Genomic DNA, 25,745 nt, shown 5'->3' with positions numbered 1-25,745 from the left:
AACTTATCCCTAAAAGGGATCTTTTCAAGCTAACCTAAACAGGAAAGGAAAACTTAAAGATAGGCGAACAGTGATTTATGCACAGTGAGAAGAAATGAATAGGTATATAACATATAAATAAAAACACTTAATTAACACTTTATAATATAATATATATAGCCTTGCAGTGCAACGAGGCAACGCTGCTAGCGTCTTAGGCACAATGCCCCGCGCTGCGCTGCCTTTGGAAGAGGAAGCCCGTTTTAGTTCATTTTATATATAGTCGATCTAAACAAGAGTTTATCGACTTAACACTAAGGAAATGTAAACATGTTTTTGTTTCTTTTGCTGTATCGATATCTTTTGTGGTTGATTGTATCCGTGTATTGCGGTCTATAGGTATTTCCCAAAGCTTAGTGTTATTTTAATAATAGACCGCGTCTTCATTGATTTAGACAAAAAATGTTTCACGTTAAAATTTAAAATACTTATGAAATAATTAAAGTAATGAAACTCTTAAATGGCACTATCTCCTAATCTTTTAGTGAGTTTCATTGTTTCACAAGAGGATCGAAAAAAAACTGGGGAAACACTTTTTCAAAATCTTATTATTTCAGAATATTTTTGAAAAACTTAACACTTCTGCAACTAGGTAGTTTTCCATGTCTTCTTATTTCTTTGCAGATTAAAGCTCGCTTGTGGAATTATGTTCCCAATACTTATAATATATTCCGGTCACTAGTTTCATTCACTTAAATTTTGAGATATTAGGCAGATATATTTTTAAATTTACTACTACATTAATTTTATTTCATATTTTGCCCTTTACTTTTACTTTAATTAGGCACTACTCGTAGGTAAGTACAACAATATTTTTGACTGTACACTAAATCCGAGCCTCTGTTCATTTTTTCAATCTTTAGAACAAAATAAAAAAAAACACGAACAGACAAAAAATACATTGCAAATTAAAGTTGCAATAAGTAAAGGTACGTTTCCACTTATCATCAAAACTACTAAGTAACTCGTAAGAGTGATGTGTACTTCTTCTATTTCCGGACGTAACAAAGACCTAACCTTAAATGTAGTTTGGCTCTATATCATTTTTTTTTAATTTGGGCCTTTAAAATGAAATTTAAAGTGAATTTACACATTAATTTTTGGTTTTGTTTAATTTTACTGTCTATATCGAACCACATCACACCAGCAAGATATCAGACAATTTTAGTAAATGGGCGGGGTTCAAAAATTATACATTTAACAGCATAGTTAAATTAGTATGAAACATTTATTTGTGCTCTACACAATAAACCATGCAATTGTATAAGTAACTTTAGTGTCAGAACAGCACGTTTTCTATCCAGTCGTTTTGTATGGTTTTCTATTCAGTATTTTATATGGTCCAATTTTTGAACTCCACCATAATGCGCCCTGGGCCCCTGGCTTCTCGGAAAACGTTTTTCTATTCATTGCTCGGTTGTATACATGCCGCACAATAGTTATTAGGCAGCGCATGCAGTGTAACCAGTGTATATGTATTAGAATATCGCTAGCCGCTGGGCGCGCGTAGTAGAAGCCAGAACTGTTAAGATGGGCCTGGACTTGCTTTAATGTTACTATGGTTCGATTTTCTTATCAATATGATACTTAATACAATAGTAGAAATAGCTAAAGAGAAAGAAGCACAAATATTATACTACATTATACAATTATCAAAGAAGTGACTAATTTTTAGGAAAACGAAATAATGTGATGCTTTTGACTGTAGTCACATGAGTGACATGAATGTGATAAATGTTTATGATTTACTTTTTCATATGTAAGTACCTAACTTTCCCATGGTAAAAAAAGGAAAGCATAATACCTACTTATTGTTCGCATGATTCGATTTAAATACCGACTATAATAATATGTTTAAATAATCTCGTCTGGGCCTTGCCTATCTAAATTACTACCTATCAATTGGTAACTGAGTGACTTTAAAAACCTATACCTAACTAACTTGAATGTCATCGCTTCTTACTGAGCCAGTCTTGCTTTATCATATCTGCACCTTTCTCTCCTATCATGATGACCGCTGCATTCGTGTTGCCGCTTACTATGGTCGGCATCACACTAGCATCTATTACCCTTAATCCTTCCACTCCATACACTCTAAGTCTTGGGTCCACTACTGCCTCAGGGTCCCAAGAAGGACCCATTTTCGCTGTCCCTGACTGATGGTATATCGTCATGGAAATATGTCTCACTTGACATTCAATATACTCGTCAGACATAAATTTGAAGTGCTTACAACTTGGTAACGGCTTCATGTACAACCGACTCCCAAACTGTTTAAAAGGAGACGCGTTGGCCACTTGAGCCGCTATTTTTATTCCTTCAACGAGGCGAGCCACGTCCAAAGGATCTTCGTGGTAGCGCGGATTCATTATCGGATAGTGGAAAGGGTTGGAGCTCCGTAGTCGAACGTAGCCCCGTGTGTTAGGCCGCAACAACAAAGGCATGATAGTCCAAGCATCCTTATTGGCTATGGGTTTATAAACAGTATTGTATATCTCGTCTGTAAGACCTAGGATTTTCCTTACAATTTGTCCGTTGTCAGACGAGAATGATGCCGGTGCCATGTGAAATTGAATGTCAGGCCACAGACCGGAACTGTTTGCATATTTAGTGTTCACAAAAGCGATGCCTTCTAGACCTCCTAGGGTTGTCATAGGACCACGTTCGTTGACTACATAATTCATCGTAACGGGAAATGCCTGGAAGCGGTTTTGGACGATCGCTACGGGCTTATCGACTAGAAACGTTAACCCTCCCACACCAACATGGTCTTGCAGATTTTCGCCGACTGGCAAATCTTTTAAAACTTTGATCCCGACATCTTGCAAGTGATCTTTAGGGCCTATTCCGGATAACATAAGCAACTGCGGACTGTTGATAGCGCCAGCTGACAGTATTACTTCCTTTCTCGCATATACTATTCTCTTCATACCGTGTTTCACGTATTCGACTCCGTACGCTTTCATTGTGACTGGATTGATCAAAATTCGCGTTGCCTGGGAATTCAAGGAAATATCTAAATTCCTTCGAGTTCTTACAGGTCGTAAAAATGCTTTGGCTGTACTGCAGCGAGAGCCGCGTCGTATTGTGCCCTGAGCTATCATGAATCCGGTTTGAATTTCACCATTTATGTCTCTGTTTTCATACCCTATTTCGACCCCTGCTTCGACGAAGGCGGCAACTAACGGAGTCCTCCAAGGGGCTTCTTGGACTGTCAAGTACCCACCCCGGCCGTGGTATTGACTCTTAGCCAGGTAAGGGTTCCTGTTGTCTTCAGATTTAATAAAGTACTTCAAAACGTCTCGGTACCCCCATCCGGGATTACCGGTTTGTTCCCATTGATCAAAGTCGTATCGATTGCCTCTCACGTAGATCATGTAGTTGAGGACACTGGAACCGCCGAGCACCTGAAATAGTTAAAAATAAAATGTGAGAGTACTTTTCGTTAATTTCTCTATAACGCCACCTAGCGGATATTTTTTGAAGCTGTAACTAAACAATCAACAACTGCGCTAAGCTGATGCCATAAGCAGTAAGTAAAATAAACTTCCGCACGACCTTATACAGAAAGGCGAAAGCATTACAGTTACATTGTGGCGACGCTTGCTGCGTGATACAAGTGGTTGTCAGTAGATGGCGCTTTTTACAGATAAAAATCGATTGTATCAGTTTGAGTTTTTATTCCGCTCCTTGTACCGAACGATCATGCTTAATATGAGTATTAATTACAAAAATTCCGTTTACCTTTCCCCTGGGCCAATTACAGCGGTGCTTTTTGAAGCCGAGGCAGGCGTAGCTGGTGGGCTCGGTCTTGTACTGCCAGTCCAGCTTGGTTAGCTGCAAATAGGCTGCGAGTGAAGGCACGTCCGTGATTTCATTTTCGTCTGGACCTGGAAAATTTACATAAGTGACTATGTTAATGTCTTTTTGTACCTACATCCATTTCTTTGGCACGGTCTGCATTTCTGACATTCTTCTTGATTTGGCTTGAATATGTTTAGGTTACGCCATCAGATTGGCTTCACTGTGGGAGTGACAAAAGATATCATATCATATCAGTTAAAATAAAAGCGGGCCAGGGTGCGCTCTGAAAACGTACGAGTATTTGCAGTCGTGTTCATTTTTGATTAATCACGAAGTGTATACATTTTGGCTAAGTAAGAACAGTCTTGTTGCGAAAGCGATAGTTTCGCTATTGACAGTTGATCCTGAGAAATCAATCGATAGCGCGATAGTTCTATCGAAAACGTCGTCATGCTGCAATACTATCAATAGTAAAAATTAGGCGATACTATTGAACTTGGTCAATACAATCGATACTATTGATACTATCGATAGATGAAAAATAAGTATTATTATTGCTAAAGATCAATACTCAACCGTTGAACATTTTGTCATGTTGACTTCATTCCCGGAATGATCGATAATATCGATAGTATTGACCAAGTTTAATAGTATCACCATATTCTCACTATCGATACTATCGTCAAGGGTCGATAGTTTCGATAGGACTATCGATAGTATATGAATGATTTTCAAGGCCAGGATAGTATCACGATACTATCGATAGACTATCGCTATCGCAACAACACTAGCTAAGAATCTCTTCGAAACTTTATTAGTCTTGGATCATGTCACTAGAATTAATAAAAAAAAAGAATGACTTTGTAACCGTACGGCTGGAACTACGAGTATGTGCCAATTTTTTTTGTCGTACCTAATACTGTCAAAGCTATTTTAATAATCAAAAAATATACGCCTACACTTTTAATTATCCCTTACATAAAAATGAATGGCCGGCAATCATTGAGTCGATCTTGATTTCAGATTATGAAGTTCCATTAAATTTATGGACTTTAACTTACCGGATTCCAGTAAAAGTGTGCTCCATTGCTTTATTTCTGATAGCCGGTTGGCGATGACGGCACCGGCCGATCCGCCGCCGACCACGACGAAGTCATACTCTCTTCTTGGCTCCTTATCCTTAACCCTAGATTCAGGGTCATATGAATTATAATTATGATACGTGAGCGCTCCCAGCAACAGTGGAATCAACCATAACCCAGTCACACTGACGGTCTTCAACGCTGTTGACGCCAAAAGTACTTGCACACCCATTTTGATTTTAACTGCTCAGTTTTAAACGGTATACTCGTAATCTATGGCTTTGGTTCTTCGACTAGCGTTCTGTTGACCTGTGTTTATCTGGTGGTTTGCTTCTTCGCATTGGTTTGAAGGTGGATGGTGGTTGCCTACGGGGCAAGCGCATGTTAGACCTCATCAGGTTGCCTGCTGATGATGTGCTTGCTTGTCCTTCGAACCTGGAATGTGATAATTTATCCGTTAATTACAATTAATTCTTCATCATCAATAGTTTTGTGAATGAAAGGAGTGAAGAAAAATTTGTTTACGCTGTTCAAAAGAAATAAACACTTGATACAATTGATGTTGCAGGTTATATAATAAAACTAATCTAACAATTTGTCTTTTACAGGTAAGGAAACGCATTGAACGGGCTTGAACAAAAGATTGCGATGGCTCATCAATCGTAAGTCTTTTTAGTACTTGGACATTGGCAATAATTAATTTTACAACCGTTAAATATGTGTCTTTTGTCGGGAATTCCTCAGTATTACATAACGCTTTACTGGAAAGTATCTAAGTACTATAATGTTAGTGTTCGGGTAATAATTGTTGGAAATTAAAATAAATAATTTATTATTATTAAACTTAATAGTACTTTTACTTTTATCTGCTCGTATAAATAAACAAGTATTACAAGCTACACGGTGGTCATACGTATGTATACTCGTACATGGAGAATTGGAGACTAAAGTGAAAACATAAGACTTATTTGATGTTTGTCATGATATTTATTTTGTGTATAATGACTTCCTAGGCATTTCATTTCATTTATTTATTGCATATCACATTGCAAACATGGATGGAATTATAAATAGGCAGGTATACATGTGACGCCCTGTTAGTACACAGCAATATTATTTTAAAATAAAATAAATCTATGGTTACAATTATCTGATATAAATTCTTATTTATTATTATTATTAATGATGTACTTCCACTTAATAGGTCTGGCTGATTCAATTTAAATTCAAAATACCTAGACAAAATAAAAAGAATATACGTACATATATAGTAGCTTAATACGTAATTATTTTACATACTTATTAGGTTTCTACTTACTGACATCATTAAAGTACTCAGTTAAACTATAATAACATTTGCTGACTAAAATCAATTTTAGATGCTTACAAAATAAATGTGGGCTCTCGAGGTTTTTTATACAGTTCGGAAGGTGATTGTAGATTTTAATAGTCATAAAACGGGAGCTACATGAGACGAGTTTTAATTTAGATAATGGCATTTTAAGTTGATTTAGATTCCGATTATTTCTTTTTTTAATTTTAGTTGTTGCTTTTGGTGTGTATACATTTATGTATTTTCTGACAAACTTACTTGATTCAAAAATGTATATGGAGGTAACGGTTAGTATCTGATGCTTGATAAAATAGGGTCTGCATGATTCCATTTGATCTATATTAACTATGATTCTGATACATTTCTTTTGTAGTATAAAGATTTTATCAATATCGCTACTATTACCCCATAAGACTAAACCATACGATATTCGCGAGTAAGCATACGATTAATAAGCCGTAAGAGCGGTTTTTAGGTCAGTTACGCGCTTAAGATGTAGAAGGGCGAAGATAAAAGATGTCAATTTTTTTGTTAATTTATTCTATGTGGCATTTCCAGCTCATATTAGAATCTAATTCAACACCTAATAGGGTGGCAGAGTTTACGATTTCCAATTTTGTGTTGTTGTATTTATAATCTACTAGCTTTTGCCCGCGGCTCCGCCCACGTGGTATTCGGTTATCGCGCGCTGTTCCCTCGCGAACTGTGCATTTTTTCGGCATAAAAAGTAACCTATGTCACTCTCGGGCCCATAAACTATCTCTATGCCAAAAATCACGTCGACCCGTCACTCCGTTACGGCGTGAAAGACGGACAAACACACAAACATACAAACACACTTTCGCATTTATAATATTAGTAAGATATATATGGATTGGCAGAGCTATTTTTTGATAGGGTTTAAATTGTATTATTTTTGTTTTATTCATGTTCAGGCAGTCTCCAAATCAAACTGAATAAGTCATGCCAGCAATAGATTTCTCGTCTCGGGATGAAATTAAACCTTTCTTTAATTAAATGTGACTTGAAATAGTCTCCGAAACATTAAAAGTTAAAATAGCAATAATAAAATGCTATAGCAACTGCTACAAGCAAGTGTAATAGTTTTACTTTAAAAGAAAAGTTTATAGTGGCATTTAGTGCAAAAATTGCTAATCATATCTCGTTTAGACTAGACATGTTGACATATTAGATCAGCGGTCGCTGCTAAATATCAGTCTATGGCCAATACACTTTCTATACCTTACGTTCATTGTGTGGCACGAAACAGTGAATGGTCCATTTCCTAGCACAGCGGAAGATATGATCTAATTCTAGACATTACCCCGAGATCGTGAAAGTGTTCTGAATGCTATTAGGAAGCTGATTTTCTATCGATATTTCCTATTACCTACGCGATGTACTTATATGATATTTAGATTCATAGATTTTAGTTTCTGTTTTGATCAAATTAGTGTTTTAGCTCAGATAGGATGTAGATAGAATTTAATGCAATGTTATGTAAATTATACTTCCCTATGTTTTACGAGTATCTTGGTCATAAAAACGCATATCTCTAGCTTTCGAATGTCACATTCTTGTATCGTAAGATACACCATAACATAACGTAATAAAGCTCTTCCCGTTTATCACAGTACCTAGTCCTAAATACCTTATAACGAAGTCTTTAAAATGTGTGTGAAGAATGACGATATTGGTTCTAAACAATAAAATTGGAATATCTAGGTTATTTGGGCAATTTGGCTTGTCTTTGTCAGGTGGGGTTATCAGAGCATGCCCGTAATTTAGTTAAATCTATGTGCTTTATTTCGGTGCGGTTATATAACCATAACACGAGCCGTTGTTTACGGGGCAAGGCTCGACAATATTACGGATTTGGCTGGCGTACTTCCGATGTCGAAGATACCTACTGATAAGCTTGAAAGTTGAACAAAGATCTCGAAAAGATCTGCATAACCTTTTACTGTCCTGACATCAGACTGGGGATATTCTTTTATTGACTTCGCTTATTAATCTCTTAAGAGTCATTCTGCTGATGACTGTACAGGTTTTTACAATTGTAATGAGTAAAGCTAATTTCACACGTTAGTGTCTGTCGCCCTTGTAACGTGTATTGTCTATTCTTATTTCGCTTAATTGTACCAAAAGAACTCTAATCAACTGAGTTCTAGTTGCGAAATGTCTATGAATTGGTAAGGTTCTAAAGTTTCGTCACAAGTACGTTACAATGTATACAGTCCTTCTTTTCTAAGAGTTCAGTTGAATATATTGATTTTAGCCCTGATTTGAGTAAATATGTATTTTGCTTCATACTTTGCTTACTACAAATACAAATTGGTAAGAAACATGCCAGGCAGACGTGTGCTCCATATAGGTACATGAGTAACTCGTGTACTTATCTTGTTATAATGTTTGAATTTCACGGCAGTTTATGTCGAAAACTATAACATTCTATTACTGTCTTGCAGAGAAACAAAAAAATGTATAATTTACACAGCAACATTGCATTGTATGTACAATTAAACATTGCATCAGATCTCAAGCCTTTAACATCTTTCTGCCGTATGCTAATCTTGCCATACATTTTCTTTTCATATGTAAATTGAACGTAAATTCGTAAAGATTTCCATTTATACGATACGCAAGATCTCCCATATATAATAGAGAGAAATAATGGTGTTGACAGATAGTATAGAGAAATCACTTTGAGTCGTGAGCATGTCTTCATTGGAACGATTGTTCGGTGATGTCGTTCAACTTGTCCATTTGTGGTTGTGGTCGGTCGGCATCAAATTTATTTTTCTTTATTGAATTTTGTTACGTTGTCAAAAATGTACAATGAGGTATCGATCACTGTCGATCTACTACATTCAAGATCAATGGGAGATTTATTTTAAATATGTCGCGTTTTAACTCTTTTTTTTATTGACAATACTGCTGGATACTAAAGCTTGTAAGTCAAAGTCAAAATATCTTTCAAATGTTTGGAATGTCAAAAAATCTACCAATGGTTCGAAAAAAACCTCTGTTGAGAAGAATCCGGCAATATATTTTTAAACAGATTTACATGGTTGCATCACAAGTATACTAATTTTTTTTAAACAGTAGATTCGCTATTTGATGTAAGGTGTGTGTGTGTGTGTGTGTGTGTGTGTGTGTGTGTGTGTGTGTGTGCGCGTGCGTGCGTGCGTGTGTGCGTGTGTGTGTTTGTTCGGCTGGATGGATTTAGATGAGGTACGTAGATAGGTGGGCATCTGGAATAACACATAGGCTACTTTTTATTCCGATATTCCCACGGGATAGGGATAAAATCTTGAAATTTCAACTGCTGAGTTTAGAGTCTTGAAATTGTGTACAGTTTTTCTTAACACAACCTTAATGAAGCTCATGATATAAATTTTGGGATTTCCCAGGGGAATTTTGTAAAATCCCGGAATTTCAAATGTAACTACCACATCAAATAGTGTACGCGTGCGAAGCCGCGGGTAAACTCTAGTAATACATAAATGTAGAGTCCTTAATTTACTGGAGAAAGTGTACTCCACGTAGTAGTCTGACAGTTATTCTTACAATTGATTTGTATTTTATGAAGTTCACGAGTACTTACGATATGTGAGATACGATAGGATATGTCGGGACTCAAAAAAATATCAAGAGACGGATTTCCGTGACGGTTCAGAGGAATAAAAATGACTACGCGAAGTTAGTAATCACTGATAAACTTTGAACTCGTAACTGGGCGTTTTCATGTACAGATGTATCCTTTCCTTTTTCTTCAATTTTGGAAAAATATGACTTCCTTTTCGGAAGCAAGAGCACAATCGATTCCGATAGTTTAAAAAAATGTCCCCAAAAATGACAGGTTTGTTACGTTTTTTCATACACTCAGTATGGGCGTAACAAAACTGACTCATAAAATTTTGCATGAAAAAATGGGGGCATTTTTAAAAATATCGGAATCGATTGGGCTCTTGATTCAGAGTAGGAAAAGCCATATTTTATCCAAAATTGAAAAAAAAGAAAGGGTACATCTGTACGTATGTACACGAAAACGCCAAGCTATCCATACTTAATATTATAAATGCGACCGACTTCAAAAAGGAGGAGGTTCTATGTTCCAATGTTTGTATTTTTTTATGTATGTTCACCGATTACTCAGTCAATTGTGGACCGATTTTCAAAATTCTTTTTTATTCGAAAGAGTGTTCTTCTGAGGTGGTCCCATTGTCACCAAATCAAGATCTGATGATGGGATCCTAGAGAAATCGAGAGCAAACCTCAAATTTTATAGGCACACCTATGGCGATTTTGGCATTTTTAGCATAAAGATGAGCATTTACATTCAGAAAGTATCATTTGGTAACCTGGACCTGATGAAGAAGACCGTAGATGACCAATGGAACTCATCAAAGCTAAGTAATGCGCACTCGTATATAAACGATCATGATTATATACCTAGATAAGCGACTAAGAAGAAGCTTTAAGTTAATGATTCTTTCGAACTGATCTGATGCTGAAGCCAGAAGGTAGGCAACGGAACTCTGTTATAAAACAACGTAACTAAGTCGTGTTTGGGCTTAATGGAATCGTTGTAAGATGTATTTTGGCTACGAATCACTATTTTTAGTGATAATCACTCACCACGAGTGATGTCACTTTTTTGAGAAATAAAGAAAATTTTTAACAAAAAAGTAAAAACGACTCCAAAAAAATATCATAAAATGGAATCAACTACAAAATCCTTGAAAATATTTTTCTAGGTACGTACTAGCTCGAAGTCGGTGACTCAGCACGACCCAGCAGGAGGGATTGAAACCCATAGTATGTAGGTGAGGTAGACGACTATTGTTATTATATTTATATTATATTATTGCTGGCTCGTGCTGAGGCACCGACTTCGAGCTAGTACGTACCTAGAAAAATATTTTAAGGGTTTTGTAGCCGGTTCCATTTTATGTTATTTGTTTTATTTTTTTTGAGTCGGTTTTACTTTTTTGTTATTAGTTCAAGTCTCAAACTATCAAACGCGTGCTACTGCGAGCTCGCTTTACGAGTAGTTAGTAAGTTTAGTTAATAAGTTCTTAAAAATCGGCGTTGTCACTATTCTCCTCGGTCTCCCTTACGAAGTTGCGGGCAAAAGAAACACATACAGGCACATTAACGTTTTCTGGAATTCCACCCCTGAATATGTTAAACAGGAGTTCAAAGTTTGTACCAATTATGATTATTTGGGTCGATTTTTGAATTCCAATAATTTGCACCATCTGTCTAAAACAACGACTGTCTGTATCCGCCACATAATCCTCCGAAAAATCAATCAAAACAGGAAAATAAGGATCGTAAATATAAAGTAAATCTATGTTACCCCAAATTTAACGCGAGCGAAGCCGCGGGCAAAAGCTAGTAAAGTTATAATTATTCAAATTGCGTAAGAATAGAACAAAAAATGTTTGAAGTGAATTGACAAGCCCGTGGCTAATCGATCGTGGTGTTTACGGATGGATTCGATTCGCGAACAAAGCGCTATGATTTGTAGAAAATTTAGCAACTATTGAAAATAGGCAGACGGCTCTACTTGGGTAGAAGCATGTCCGGTCCGTTCAAGTTATAATATTAACTTAAGTCTCGGTTCCGTAGCTATGTCAACACTTCGTTTGTATATTGTTGTTTGATCTGTTCCGACTAGATACAATATTTGTGCGGACATTGTTCTATTTCTGGGACTTATTTTTACGGAACTAGTGAGAATGTACTATTTTTATGATCTGAGACTTGTCTGGATGGATACTGTTGCTTTTATATTGCTGCTTGTCGGGGTGATTTTTACGGTTGCTAAAACAAGGTTTGCTTTACATTACTCGTGTATCTCGTGATAAGTTATACTGGCCAAGTGGCCAGACTCTAATATTAAGGTACTGTTACACATGCTAGTTACTAGTACGAAAGCATGCTATTGAGCAAATGCTGCCTCTACTAGAATGTATGTATAGGACACGTGCTACTATTAAGCAAGCTTTTTTAAGTGGCAATCTGGTACTTCAGGTACAGCATGCTTACGAGTATAAGCATGCTTATTAGCATGTTGAATAAATGATCTCTGATTTGGAAAATAACTTTAATTAAGTGTTTTAAATTGGGACATTAAGCTAGCCTGTAGAGTTTATTAAAAAACTGCACCCAACACTTTCCCTTCAAGGTTCTCTGAATCAGAACCTGAGGAAACACGCGCAGAATGCGGACGACACTTACGACAGCGCGCGAGCGCATAATAACACGTTGCATTCGCGATGAGGCTCATTAATAAACATTGTTATGTCATAACCAGTTCGGCAATCTGTGGCAATAGGCGAAGGCCGTTCGGTTCGGAGACTTATTTGACCAATAAAGATGGAGTCGAGTGAAATTTACAACATTAGAAAGTCCAATTACACTAGGAAATTTGTACAACTATTTATTACTTAATATATTTTTTTAAATTACATTTTGAATACAAGCTTATTTTGCTGTGCATTGTCATCTAAACTACATTTCCGTACCAAATTTGAAGTCGATGCCAATAACCGTTGAGGAGTTCCGTCCTGCAGAGACGAACCTGACCGGACTACCAGGATGTAACTGCCAGATTATTGTGTTATCACCAGATTTAAATAAGAACTTATGCCAAATTTCAAGTCAATTCGACTACAGGAAGTGGGTCTTTACTTTAGCTTCCAAGATTTGACCCAAATATATACAAATAGGGCAAGCTAAATAAAAGCTTGTAAAAATCCCGCCGCTATATTATTAACAGTGGCGGATTAAGGGTTGGAGTTTGGGAGCATCTTCAATTCATTTGGCGTTGAGGGTATCTACATCAGGCTACCGGTAATCACTTAACATTAGGTGACCCACTTATTTCTTCCTTGTAGCATAAAAATAAATAAATAAATAAAATTGCATATAGTTATAGTGAACACTTTAATATTGATATGTTCCCTTTCTACGCATACGATCGCTGCTGGCTGGAAAATAGGATGATAAAATTGATAAATGATGATATGGAATTTTTGATGGACTCATCCAATCATCATCTCAATTTGCGAAATTTTTAAAATAGATGTCTATATATTTCACTATTTTACAATTACGCTAACATAGGTTGCCAAGGAAATGCTCATCCACACTCCACACTAGACATACCTACAGCACATCCAGTAAGTACTATAGTAAGTGTCAACCCTTCTAGAAGATTCTAACCTAAGTACACATTACGTCATAAGGTCCGACACCCATCGGTGATTTATCTCTCCAACCTGATCGAGAAGTGTTCCACTCGGTGAAGGCCGCCCGAAATACTTTCACTGCGCGGGCGCCGGGCGGGCACGCGTCATGTGACATCACGCCGCTGTGACCTCGCAGCGTGACCTTGATGAGGTTATGTTTGAAACTTATGGCTTTTTATTATTTTTTAAATTGGGGTATTACGACACATCAGTACAGGTATATAGGTATATAGTGCATAATGTATTTCCAACGGCAAAAGTCGGATTTAAATCGGAATACGACAGCACCCGAAGTGTCAATCAATTATTGTATTAACACCCATTTAATACATTTTGGATTCGATTTGTAGCATTCGAACATGGCGGATGTAGACAATATCTAATTTTGCTATTTCTGTTTCTTTGGCTAGTTGAAGTATAATTTTGATAGTGCTTTATGCGTCGATTAATCTTAACAGTGATCACAAAATTCTATATTGCTCTCGTGTCTGTCATTTTTTAATGCACAAGTGGTCTCCACGTGTTTTCGGGAATTTAACTATCAAGTTGCAAAAACTACAATCACCGAACAACGTCCCTCTCAAAGAGAGGGACACTTTAACACTTTTGACCTTTGGTCCGGAATTGTTTAGTCGTGTTAAAATTTGCGAACTTCGTATAAACTAACGTGCACTTTACTCGCAAACTCCCCGTGCCAGCTATTACCCCTAATATTCTTCTTCTGAAAGTCTGAGGTACACCTCTCCAACTAGTAAAGGTCGGCTATCAACTGCTGGAACTTGTCTGTCCCGTAGAAGGCGGAACAGCTTGATCTAATGTAAAATATTCAGTCTATTTTAATGTACCTTTTTTTAATGGTTTGACTTACAAAAAATGCACAGTAGGACATTATAGTAAGACAATATTAGAGTATAAATTATACTCTTTCGTTCGTTTGATGCTTTACAATATTCGATGGTATGTGTTTTATATACAAGGCTGCATTCGACCCCTAATTATCGAATTTCTAGAGTTTATTTGGTTACATATTTGAATATCGAAAGTTAAAAAACCTACGGGTAAAAGGTCGATGTTCTAAATATCGAAAACTAAAATATCGACTATATCGAAATATCGAAAATTAAAATAACGAAAGTTTATATTGTCGAATGGTTAGATAACCTACGTCCAATATATCGAAAATATATTTATCTACAAAAGTGACATCGAAATATATAAATATCGAAGACCAAAATATCGAAGTACCTACAGAGTATCGAATATCCTATGTATGAACTATCACGTGACAGGGTCTACGGAGCTTTGCTTCGCGGAGCTCCTATTCCGCTCAGTTGAAGCGCTACTCGCCTTGACGCAATACTAACCTAAGTAACCTAACCTAACCTATTGGTTACATAGCTAAATATTTGGTTCGATTAGGTTAGAACTGTGACCACAACAACAACAACAAGCTAAAAATTACTAGATTATGTAAAATAAATGCTATGAAGAGAATGGAGCAATAAATAAAGCAGATTTGTATGTACGATATTTTAATTTTCGACATTCAAATATGTTGACATTTACAACTTAGATATATTGGCTATCGATATTTTTACTCATTCGATATTTTATCAATCTACATTTCAATCTTAGACATTTTGACCATAGGTATAACAATTTTCGATATTGTGATACAATACAATCGATATTTTAATTTTAGATATTTTGAACATCGACATTTTAACCGTAGGAATTTAATTTTCGATATTCAAATATGTAACCGTTTGTTCAGTGGTGCGCTAATGTATTTTTTTTTAGAAATGACAGCACTCTTTGTAAGTCATACATATTTGATTAAGTTCTGGGCACATAAAACATTTTTAGTTATTATGTGCATTGTCGTTATGGCTACGTAATTACCTCAACGGTTTCGGCGAGAGAAACAATATGTTCTCGCCACCTCCGGATATGACTATACTTACCCAAATCACCACCATTAAGCTTACACTTACGATGACAGCCGGCTTGTCGCATAGATTAAGACCAGACCACCTCTTACTTCGTTCCGGATCTTCAATACTTTATATTGCGTAACCTATTCTTCTATATAAATAGTTAATGGATTTGAAAAGCGCCGCGGCAAAGCTAAGTGAGGTGGGAAACAGAAACAGTTGACTGTCGTCGTTAAGAATAGATGGCAGTCTGTTTGGTAACAGCTAATTAGAATTCGGTGTAACTGTGGTTTGGAGTTGATGATACATTGTGGTTGATGATTCCATTGTAATGGGTATAACGGAGGAAGAACTTTGTGAATTTAGGGCCGATTCACATGCAGGCAATTCTGGGGATCATGATTTGTTATTTGAAACTGTAAATTAAATAGAAAACGACAAAAAAATTAAGAACTTTTCTGAGACCAACATTATGGGCGGGAGCCAGTCGACTGGACTACTGGCTCGGTCACATAGAGAGTATGGGAGAGGATTGTGAGGACGAAAGAGCATGTTTTGGGATGACCGAGAGAGAGATGGCGGTATTGAAAGGCCGATTGACGAAGTCCAAGAAGGCTTGAAAGAATGGGGACGAATGGTCTAAAATAATGGCGGGGCAAAGATCCACTTTGGATCGCTAATCCCCGCAATAAGCAAACAAGTATATTTTTGTAAAATTATCCGGCTAAATATCTATAAATACATGAGCATGCATGACGGAAATTCAAATAGATTCGATAAAATTCAAAAGACAGCTATGTGTTCCCAACAAAAACACAATTTCCATTTCAATAACACCATTTATTAAGTAAACTACGTAACAGACAACAATAACACTAACAATGTCAATCACTCAGAAACCCATTTGGATAAAAGGCGTTTTAGGGTAACATTGCGTCGAACAAAAAGTACGATAAATAGGTTGATTGGCTGTAAAACATCGCAGTGAGTACGCGAAACGAATAATGTGACGTAATTTGCGTGCGTTACGCGGCTAAACGTAACGTATTACGTTTCGCGCGTAACTTTTTCACGGTTGTGCGCGTCATTTACCTGCAGGATGGTATTAACCTATGTATATGGCCGTATTCATCACTGATTAGACAGAAGCAACTTGGTAGATTGGGTTACCTTGGATCTCTTGAACTGACACCTAACATTATAGTGATAGTGTCAACGCGTCGTGCTCTGCAGATAGACGCTCTGAATAAGGCTGGTAACTCACGTCTTAAATCGAGTTTAGCTCGACATGTTTCGGGCTAATCCGTAGACTGCAGATCTGTAGATCCGCACTGTGCGCGTGTTGCAGCAGCCGCTGAGTCGCGTTGCTCCGAAGACGAAGGGCTACGGATTAGCCCGAAACATGTCGAGCTAAACTCGATTTAAGACGTGAGTTATCCGGGTCATTATATTTAATATAAGGCTGGTAACGCGAAAAACAGAGAACCGTATTAGGTAGCGCAACGCTCTCTAAGAATATTGATGGTCCATGTTCCGGAGTCTACGGGTTAAAAATGTATAATTACATTGTTGTCGCTTTTCACTCAATCATAGTTAATAGCATACCCGGAACTTGACGATAGGTATTGCTAAAATTAATCAATGTTCCAGCCATAATGCACGGAGAAGTGGATGACACGCCTGCATTTTCTTTCGCTTTCTGAGTTAAATTGTTATCGTTCATTGTCAACTTAACGTTATTTTTATCCATAACCTACCACAACACATTCCTAAATTTACCATTGTCTTTACGATAAGCACCTAATTGTGGCAATGCAGTGTTAACTGATAAGCGGAATAATTCTTACGTTGAAAGTAGGTTCGGTCCAGTTTTTTGTTGTATGAAGATAATTTGGTATTGAAATTATTGAATAAACGACTTAATATTTCGTTCTAATATTTCGAGAAAATGCTTATGTTATAATAATGGACTCACAATTATTTTTAATACCTAATAAGTGAACTCATATCCGAAGGAATTATTATTTACTTACCTACACACTACCTTTATTATGGTTTAGGTAAGATAACATACGAGTACTTACAGTTATTTTAAGCCATTTTTTCTCAATGTTTCTAAGACACTGATCCCTCCATTGGCCCCATTATAAAATTTTTACAAGGATTAGCCAATTTATTATAGAAAAAAATATTATAGCAATGTCGTACAACCCTTATTGCTTGTCAACATCGTACAGTCAAAAAGTTTGGATTTTACATTGATAAGCCAATCATTCGTTTAGCCAGAATTGTAATAAAGATTTAATCTCTCGATCACATGCTACAGTAGTATTGACATTTCCACTTAAGTATTTAGGAAAATTACGCCAATTTGCGCTTGTAACGTGACAAATTCAATTACTACGTACCGCGTTTGCACCAACTAATGGATATGTGACATTGTTATTGCGTAATGATGTAGTCGCGAGTGGAGCTGACCTCATTCCGAAGTTATGTGTAAAATTTAGTTAATTTGATTAGCACGATGTGGCCCCAAAATCTGTTGTAGGCAAGTCATTGTTGATTTTTTTTATAGTCACAGTCCAGCCTTGATGTTACTGTTTTGAAATATATGCTTTTTGTTCTGACTGGTACCTACTCAGCAAATTATATTTAGAATGAACTTAGAATAAATATTTAGAATAAGAAGAAATACTTAGAATAAATTTAGAATAAATATTTAGAAGCAACTAATTACTAAGTGACTTCTTGAGAAATGTTACCATTCCGTTTGAGTTTTTTTTTAAAACGTCTTATATGTAGAGTACTTAATTATTAAAATTAAAAATTTACTGTGCAATATAAATGACGTTGACATTAAATAAATAATTAACTAGTGGGTAGTAAAATTGTAATAATTAATGGAAATCGTCCTGCAATGATAGGTTAATTAGGGTGTTCCCTTCTTTCACAGACAGAAATTTCACAGAATTTCGTTTAGCAGAAAATGTTTCATATGATATTTAGTCCTTGTATTCTTACATCGAATATTATTGTTTCAATTAATATTTACTTGAATGAAACATATTTAATAGAAAAATAAATAAAAATAATTCAATGAATTTTGTACGTTTGGGTGTTTGTATGTTTGTCCGTCTTTGACGTTGAAACGGAGCGACCGATTGACGTGATTTTTGGCGTAGAGTTAATTTATGGTCCAGAGAGTGACATAGGCTACTTTTTATCGCGGAAAAATGCACAGTTCTCGAGGGAACAGCGCGCGATAACCGAATTACACGCGGACGAAGCCGCGGCCAAAAACTAGTAGCTATATAACTGCTCTGGGATAGAAATAATCTTGAACAGGTTCAACTAGGTATCTTGAGATTTAAAAGATTAAATAAATAAATACCACGAGACACCTGATTTAGATGAACATAAGCTCACACATGATTTACAGTTTAAAAAAAAAGTCCTAAACATGACCTGCCATGTTATCATCGTAAAATTTTATCATCATTAGTTATGTATTCGAATTAAAGACCTAATTTTCCCGAAAGCTACATAATTTTTAGTCAGAGCCTTTCCGTTACTACAATGGACAAATAAAAAAAATCTTAAATCTTCAACTTTCTCGTGTTAACGGTAATTTAATTTTCAACTCCGACGGTTACAGCTTTGTAAATGAATGCACTCCCTTCAATCAGCCGAGTGCAGTGGGAGTGCATTCCGTGTTGCAACGAACCGGCAGGTTATATAACGCGGCGACATTTGCTCCTTTCCAATGGCAGTTTTGCAATAAACGCTTTTAAAGGATTCGCGGTCACGACATAGATTCACGGCTTAAGCAGAATTTGGGATTACGTTTCGGCTGAATTAGAAGGTGATCTGTTCTGGTTACGAGTATTTTAGAAACTTCAAATTTTCTGCGAAAACTATACAGACAAAAAAGGTGTTGACAGCTAGATAATGAAACAGTCTAATGTGATAATACTTAACCAATTCTAGTTATAACACTTGTCAGTGTCACCTCCATCTATTCTTATCCTCTCTAATGGCATGTTGCGACCATGCGTCTGTTTTGCACAGATACTCTGGTATAGTCGTTTTAACTTCAACATTAACCTGAATGAAAAATTGTCTCTCATTTGCACACTTCCCTTTCCTCGCCTTAACTTCCGCTAATCACTTCACCTCATTAATCATCCTCGCCATTAGCCGCTAAACAATAATCTAGAATCAACACGGTGGCGATGACATCAGTTACATAAGCAAGTGCTTTCCAGCACGGCGCCGTGTTACAGTTACAACACTTGGCTGGTGTCAAACCAAGCCGGTACAGATTCGCAAGCCTTGTGTGTTTACAAACAACGCCGGGAGCGGTTGATGTGCTGCCAATCAAGTTGGAATGGGGGCAGAGAAGTGGGCTGGCGGATGGTCAATATTTAAACGAATCCAAACGACGCTTTTTACGTAGAATAAACAATGGTTGAAACAACTCTGTTTGAATCTTGTTTGTAACAAAGATCATCATCATCATGTCAGCCGAAAGACGTCCACTGCTGGACATAGGCCTCCCCCAAGGATCTCCACTCAGACCGGTCTTATGCTTTCCGCAACAACAAAGATCTTCTGTAACAAAGATGTTTGAACAAAACTATTTTGGACAACTTCTATTTAGTATTTTCTTGAGGAGACTATGCCTGGATCATGATTAAATTAGTATCGATAACCAACTTAGGTTTTATATTTTTGGCTAATTATGCTATCCTACTTATCTCAGACAGCTTTAACAAATGCTTGCAGCCTCCGAGCTACCGTCGCAGGCCATTTGCCACCGACAATGGACCACAATTTGCATTGAGAAGAGAATCGTCTTTTCCTACGGCCGCTGTAGAGAATGATGTAAGAAACGGAGCACGCTCTAAAAGTAGGTACATACTTACGTATTTTAAGCATTAAGATGTATTTAAGATGTATGTATTTCTTGCTATTCATATTTAATTACTTAAAAATAAACATTTTGGGTATTCCACAACTAACTCTTTAATTGCCTTGATCCTTTTGCGTTAAAACATAAAAATAGACATTATAACGTCGCTAGTACTTCCGCTGCCTGCCAATCGTCAAATATTTGTATAATCTGTAGTAATATTTGTATAATCTGCGTCTGCGCTTCGTTTCCTAGCTATTTGCGCATTACGTTGTCTATAGTCAGTTATGTCATTCCATTGGCTCCACTTTCGACGTTGTTAAGGGTCACTAATTCACTATTTGCATTTCATGGTAGGTTATCGTAAGGTCGACAAGTCTTTCTTATGCTTACCTGTTTTAACAGTTTTACAGATTTCGGAGCTATATCAACAACCCGATGTTAAATAGCTAGAGCAAACGTTTTTTTAAGCATTATCCCGTAGGTAGTTCAGACTCGTCCTTTTTTTTTAAGGTAATCTACGAGTAGATTTAGTTGATTAAAATTCAAGTCGTTTGCTAAAGTTTTTGTGGTTCATTTCCCATTTACTATTCATTTCATCTGTTACATTTTAAACTACTAAAAAACAGATCTTCAGCACAATACTACTCGTACACTTTTTTATGTACTTAGATGACTTTATGTCACTGTGCACGTTTTTCTTATAATTTTCATTGCAGGCGTTCTTTTTATCTACCGCCTCTTAAAGCGTTTAGAAACGTATCAGCGCCGTTTGCTTGAACTCATTGCTTATTGTTTACATACCTGTACGTCTTCCGCACCTCCGTTTTGTATGTGAACTATTGTGAACACACCTCATTATATAATGTTTACAATTGTTGCGCGAAAGGATAAGTTCTTGAATTCATAGTCAAATTCTGTCCTAATTTTTCAAAAATGCGTAAGTTAGTGGTTTCAGAAAATTTTCTCTACGTACTCGTAGGTGCTTTTGCTTTCTGTGCTACTTAATGTTTAATCGTATTTAATAAAGAGTCATTGTCATTATGTTGTATTGTATCGTATATTTTGAACTTTACTGGGCATCCTTTGAATTAAAACTACCGTGAAACACAGACAGCAATTAAAATCGGTACACGGGTCACTCACGTATTTATAGTTGAGGTATGCCGAACATGTTTCGAACCAATCCCCGGCTCTTTTTCAAGGTGAACTTGGACGGAAAGCTTACCGTCAACTGGTTTCATGTTAGTGAGTGAAAAGGAGCCACGAACTAAAACAGGCCGGGTATATCTCGATCTACTAATACATGAGTGACCCGTGTACCTATTTTAATAATTATGTCTACTGGAAATTGTTTCTAGAGCCATTGACGAGTGTTACTATGTTTTGTCGGAATTTTATTTAATGTAGAAATTTGCACATTACGTACGTCTCCGCTCTTCCTTATTAAATAATGTAATAATCACGATTACATAGCTTGTGCGGTTACCAGTGCATGAAAATTGCTACAGCTGCCTAACATTTGACAAAATTATCTTTTGTTAAGAGACTTGTAAGATATCAATCAAAGTTCAGGTAAACTTAACTACTCTTATGAAATTGGTATTTCGGTCATAAACGAAGTCACTGATCACCATTTATATTTCAATGCAAGATTTGTGATACCAAAGACAGTGATAATAGTATTCCAAGGTTGAATCAAATTACAAGTCAGTCTTCAACTTCAAGTACAGAGATGCCAGTTGGTTGTGAAATTGTTTGTGAAACATTTGGATATTTTAAGATGCTATTGTAACACCTGAATGCATCTTGCAATATCACTGAGAAAAGTCCTTAGTTGGTTTTGTAATATTAGGTGTATTTTTTATACAAAGTGAAATTTTGGACGTGATACAGAAGTGTTTCGAGCTCAGTTAATGCTGGAAAATATAACGCTTAATGCGTAATCGTTTGTGGATTAGTGTGATAAAATTTAAGATGTTCATACTTTCTTGAACACAAATCACTCAATAGCTTTGCGTTATATTTGTCCCGCATTAAATAAGATTGAAACACTAATTTAACTTTGCATCACGTTCAAAATTTCGCGCTGTACATCGGATACCAATTTGTAGTTGGTTTTTAATAACCTAATATGTTGAAATTACACACTTTTTAAATTTAAATAGGCACTTGAATGCTGAAAAGCAAGTGGTCAATACAAAAGGGAAAATTATGTAGCTACCGAATGTCCTACATGTTTTGACATAACAAGGAAGCTTCAGAGTTAGGCTTTTACATAACGCTGATTGACTAAGCATCGCTAACCTGTTGTCGTCCTATTTACTAACATTTAAGTCACAGCCTAAACAAGTTTCTGCTATACTTTTTCCTGTTCAGTAATTTTTATTTTAGTACCTACACAACTTTATTTTTTTGGTTTGATTTGCTTGCTTGCTGCATGATGATCCCATCTTATTTAAGTACCTCACTATGTTTTCACGTACAGCCAGCATTTTTTTACGATTGTATATATGTTACGATTACAAAATACAACACAAGGAGCTCCTCAATTTTCTCTTTGCATGTCAGATTGTGTTTAGAATTAAATCTGATTTTGCAATTTCACTAAACGGGTCAGCTTTAAGCGTAATTTTATGCGCTTTGGTGGACGTGCCGTACATCGTTTCACTTGCACAAGCGTCTTGTTTCATAGATACTATTAGGTCCGGGGCCAAACCTCTTTTATAAATTTCATAAGAGAATATCTATACAACGCTATTTGTTTATTATTGTATCATATTAGTAAAATTTGACAGCGTTACGAAATCTCAAGTACTCATTAGACCACCGGTATGGCTGCTAGTTCAAAAATATATTTAAGCAACGCGAAGCATATTAGATTGCGGCCTTGGCACACATCGTGTTGACACGCCAGTTATTGCTTAGTAATATCTATAATTAATGGCGTAATGCTCTCTGCTGGAGGCGGTCATTGATCTTCTAGTTTTTTTCCTACTTGCTCTGCATTATTTGATCAAAATTTGCACGGTACTAACTAGAGCTGTACCTAGGCACTCATTATTAAATTAATTTCGGCTCGATACTCACGTCCATCCTTATAACTTTTGCACACTTGTCACAAACAATATCCTAGACTTCCAGGGGTGTTGATTAACACAAACTAATTAAAATTCCTCACATGGGCACTCACTGCACTAACGACTCAGTACATCAGACACGTAATTTCACTAATGTCACTGTGGTTCGAAAGTCATATGTCATATGCAGTGCAAGTGATTCTTGCAACAGGAGTATTGTTGCATTGGCTCCCACGATCTTTTTCATCGATGCACCAAGTTCAAGACTCTTCGGTTGTTGACTACGTTATGAAATAAATACAAGTAGTAAATTAAAAGTCATTTAAACATCAAATTAACACTTTTTCACAGACTGATTTGCTAAAAGGTATTGTTAGTGGGGTTATAATTATAATGTTCAGAATCGTAATTGGATTGGTCTTCTGAGTTTGATTGATGAAATGAAATTATGTTTAGTGGGTGGCTTTCATTAGGAATTAAAACATTAAATATATTAATTATTAGTGTTTGATTGAAGTGTACTTCATAAATAAATACATCAGAAAATTGGAAATGCATAGTAAAATAATTAAATGGACTATTTAAAAGTAGGATGTTTAGGAAAGAGAGCAGTTCAAACAATGTATGAAAATATGAAAAGCTCAAATTGTAAGTGAAGCAAAACACGGCAAAGCTATAAAATACCACAGCGAGTTAAGCAACAACGTTCGATACAGAACAGTATTAAAATTTTATTACGAATTTAGAAGTTTAACAATTAGTTCAACACCATTGCAAAATACTGCTGGGTCAAAAACAGTCATTTTGACGTCAATACGAGTGTTTCCACCGACGTTTCGGAGTTACCTAACTTTGGTAAACTAATTAAAACCAGTGATTAGACCGTTTAGTCGGTTTCGCGAGGAAGCAATTACGCTGATCGTTACATAATAGGTTAAGATCGAAAATGTTATTATAGGTCAAGTAATATTTGCATTCCCGTTCGTCTAGATCTTGTGTGAAAAAGTCATGCATGAGGTCAACATAGCAAGGACGGCCATCGGTAATGCCTTCACATGATGCAAAGAGAGTGCAGTTAATGCTATAGGTAAGCCAAAGTTACTCAAGGTCATGCAATCTTTAATTTTTATACTTCTTTGTAATATGAAGCTATAGTAACTTACTACGCAGGAAAATGTATGAGAAACAAAAAGACCTTTTAAGATGTTTGCATGATTTGCATAATGCGTTCACTGGAAGATAATACAAGAGATTTTAGATAACTGAAAGCTTTGTGCTTAAATGGTTATTAGATTAGAATCTGATACAGATTGATTACTGGTTAGAGACGGAGATTGCATCTTCGTTAGTGGACGCCGTGACTTAAAAGAGGTTCGTTCTATATATAAGGAGACATTATTTTAAAATAAAGTGATGTCCGATGCCTTTTTTTTGACATAAAATTATACACGTCGAAATTATTAGTCCAAATTACGTTTGTTAATTTTTTCCGATATTAATGTGCCGCGTTTTAGACATTTTTGTCTATACCACTTCGAAGTAAAATCAGCGTGATAAAAAGTACTTTGTGTGCCGTACTTATGTATGTACGAGTATACTAAGTAATATAATAAGTGTCGTTTATTTATTATGTAGGCACTGAAATGTGCGGGTATTATACAACCTCCTAGTGGATATTCCAGTAATAGTTACGTTAGATTAGGTAAGGTCTTATATAGTACTAACTAGCGGGCATACAATGCTAAATAGCGGCTAATTACAGAACTATTATCGCTGCCTTGCTTACGTTGTTTTAAAGAAAAATATGAGGTGACATTTTAAGGCTATTTAAAATAGTAGTTAAATATTATAGTCGTTAAGGGTATTTTATTATGTATAAGGGTATTTTATATTTAGTTCGCCGTTAAAGGTATTTTAAGGGTAGGTAAATATTATAGTCGTAGTTTATAAACAATAAGGCAGATGTCACACTGTCACTGAGAATCAATTGATTATTGTGGATGTTTACTCCGAGTGTTGTTAAACAATATTTTTATTTCGAACTCAGCCTCCCCTTTTTCTTCCACTTGTCTCTACTTTTGGCCAAATCTTGCCAGTAACACATTTAAACACTATTTTTTCGTTAGATTTGAACGATTTTAATGTGTATATAAATTATTTAAAAAATTATAGTATGAAAACAAAGCAGTCTGTGAAAAAGTGTAAAAATGTACTAACAATGTTTACGATAAACAAGTGTTCCGGTTAGATCGCGAGACAGGCGCGACGCGCGGCTCCGAGCGGCGGACTGCGCCCGCGC

The 25,745-nt window shown here is 36.2% G+C and overlaps 2 protein-coding genes across 3 annotated transcripts in view; one reads left to right on the top strand and one right to left on the bottom strand.

The window, feature by feature from the left end:
• Nucleotides 1-25,745, top strand: part of Flo2 (flotillin-2) — a 320,392-nt gene that overhangs the window by 106,314 nt on the left and 188,333 nt on the right. The window lies entirely within an intron of this gene.
• LOC141431219 (glucose dehydrogenase [FAD, quinone]) lies at nucleotides 1,044-25,745 on the bottom strand. The gene is made up of 5 exons (XM_074092291.1): nucleotides 25,664-25,745; nucleotides 23,457-23,727; nucleotides 4,905-5,360; nucleotides 3,784-3,929; nucleotides 1,044-3,446 (listed from the first exon to the last, which is right to left on the bottom strand). Exons 3-5 carry the CDS (start codon nucleotides 5,155-5,157, stop codon nucleotides 1,989-1,991), a joined length of 1,857 nt encoding a protein of 618 aa, XP_073948392.1. The 5' UTR covers nucleotides 5,158-5,360; nucleotides 23,457-23,727; nucleotides 25,664-25,745; the 3' UTR covers nucleotides 1,044-1,988.

This window comes from Choristoneura fumiferana, chromosome 9 (assembly GCF_025370935.1).
Source record: "Choristoneura fumiferana chromosome 9, NRCan_CFum_1, whole genome shotgun sequence".
Taxonomy (NCBI): domain Eukaryota; kingdom Metazoa; phylum Arthropoda; class Insecta; order Lepidoptera; family Tortricidae; genus Choristoneura; species Choristoneura fumiferana.
Note: the sequence above shows the minus strand (reverse complement) of the source record. Positions and strands in the feature narration are given on the sequence as shown.

Excerpts from the sequence above, each read along its gene's own strand:
- LOC141431219 (XM_074092291.1), bottom strand. The coding sequence starts at position 5,157 with ATGGGTGTGCAAGTACTTTTGGCGTCAACAGCGTTGAAGACCGTCAGT. Across the intron at positions 3,930-4,904 it reads CACACTTTTACTGGAATCCG|GTCCAGACGAAAATGAAATC; the intron begins GTAAGTTAAAGT and ends TAAATTTTCCAG. Across the intron at positions 3,447-3,783 it reads GTAATTGGCCCAGGGGAAAG|GTGCTCGGCGGTTCCAGTGT; the intron begins GTAAACGGAATT and ends TAACTATTTCAG.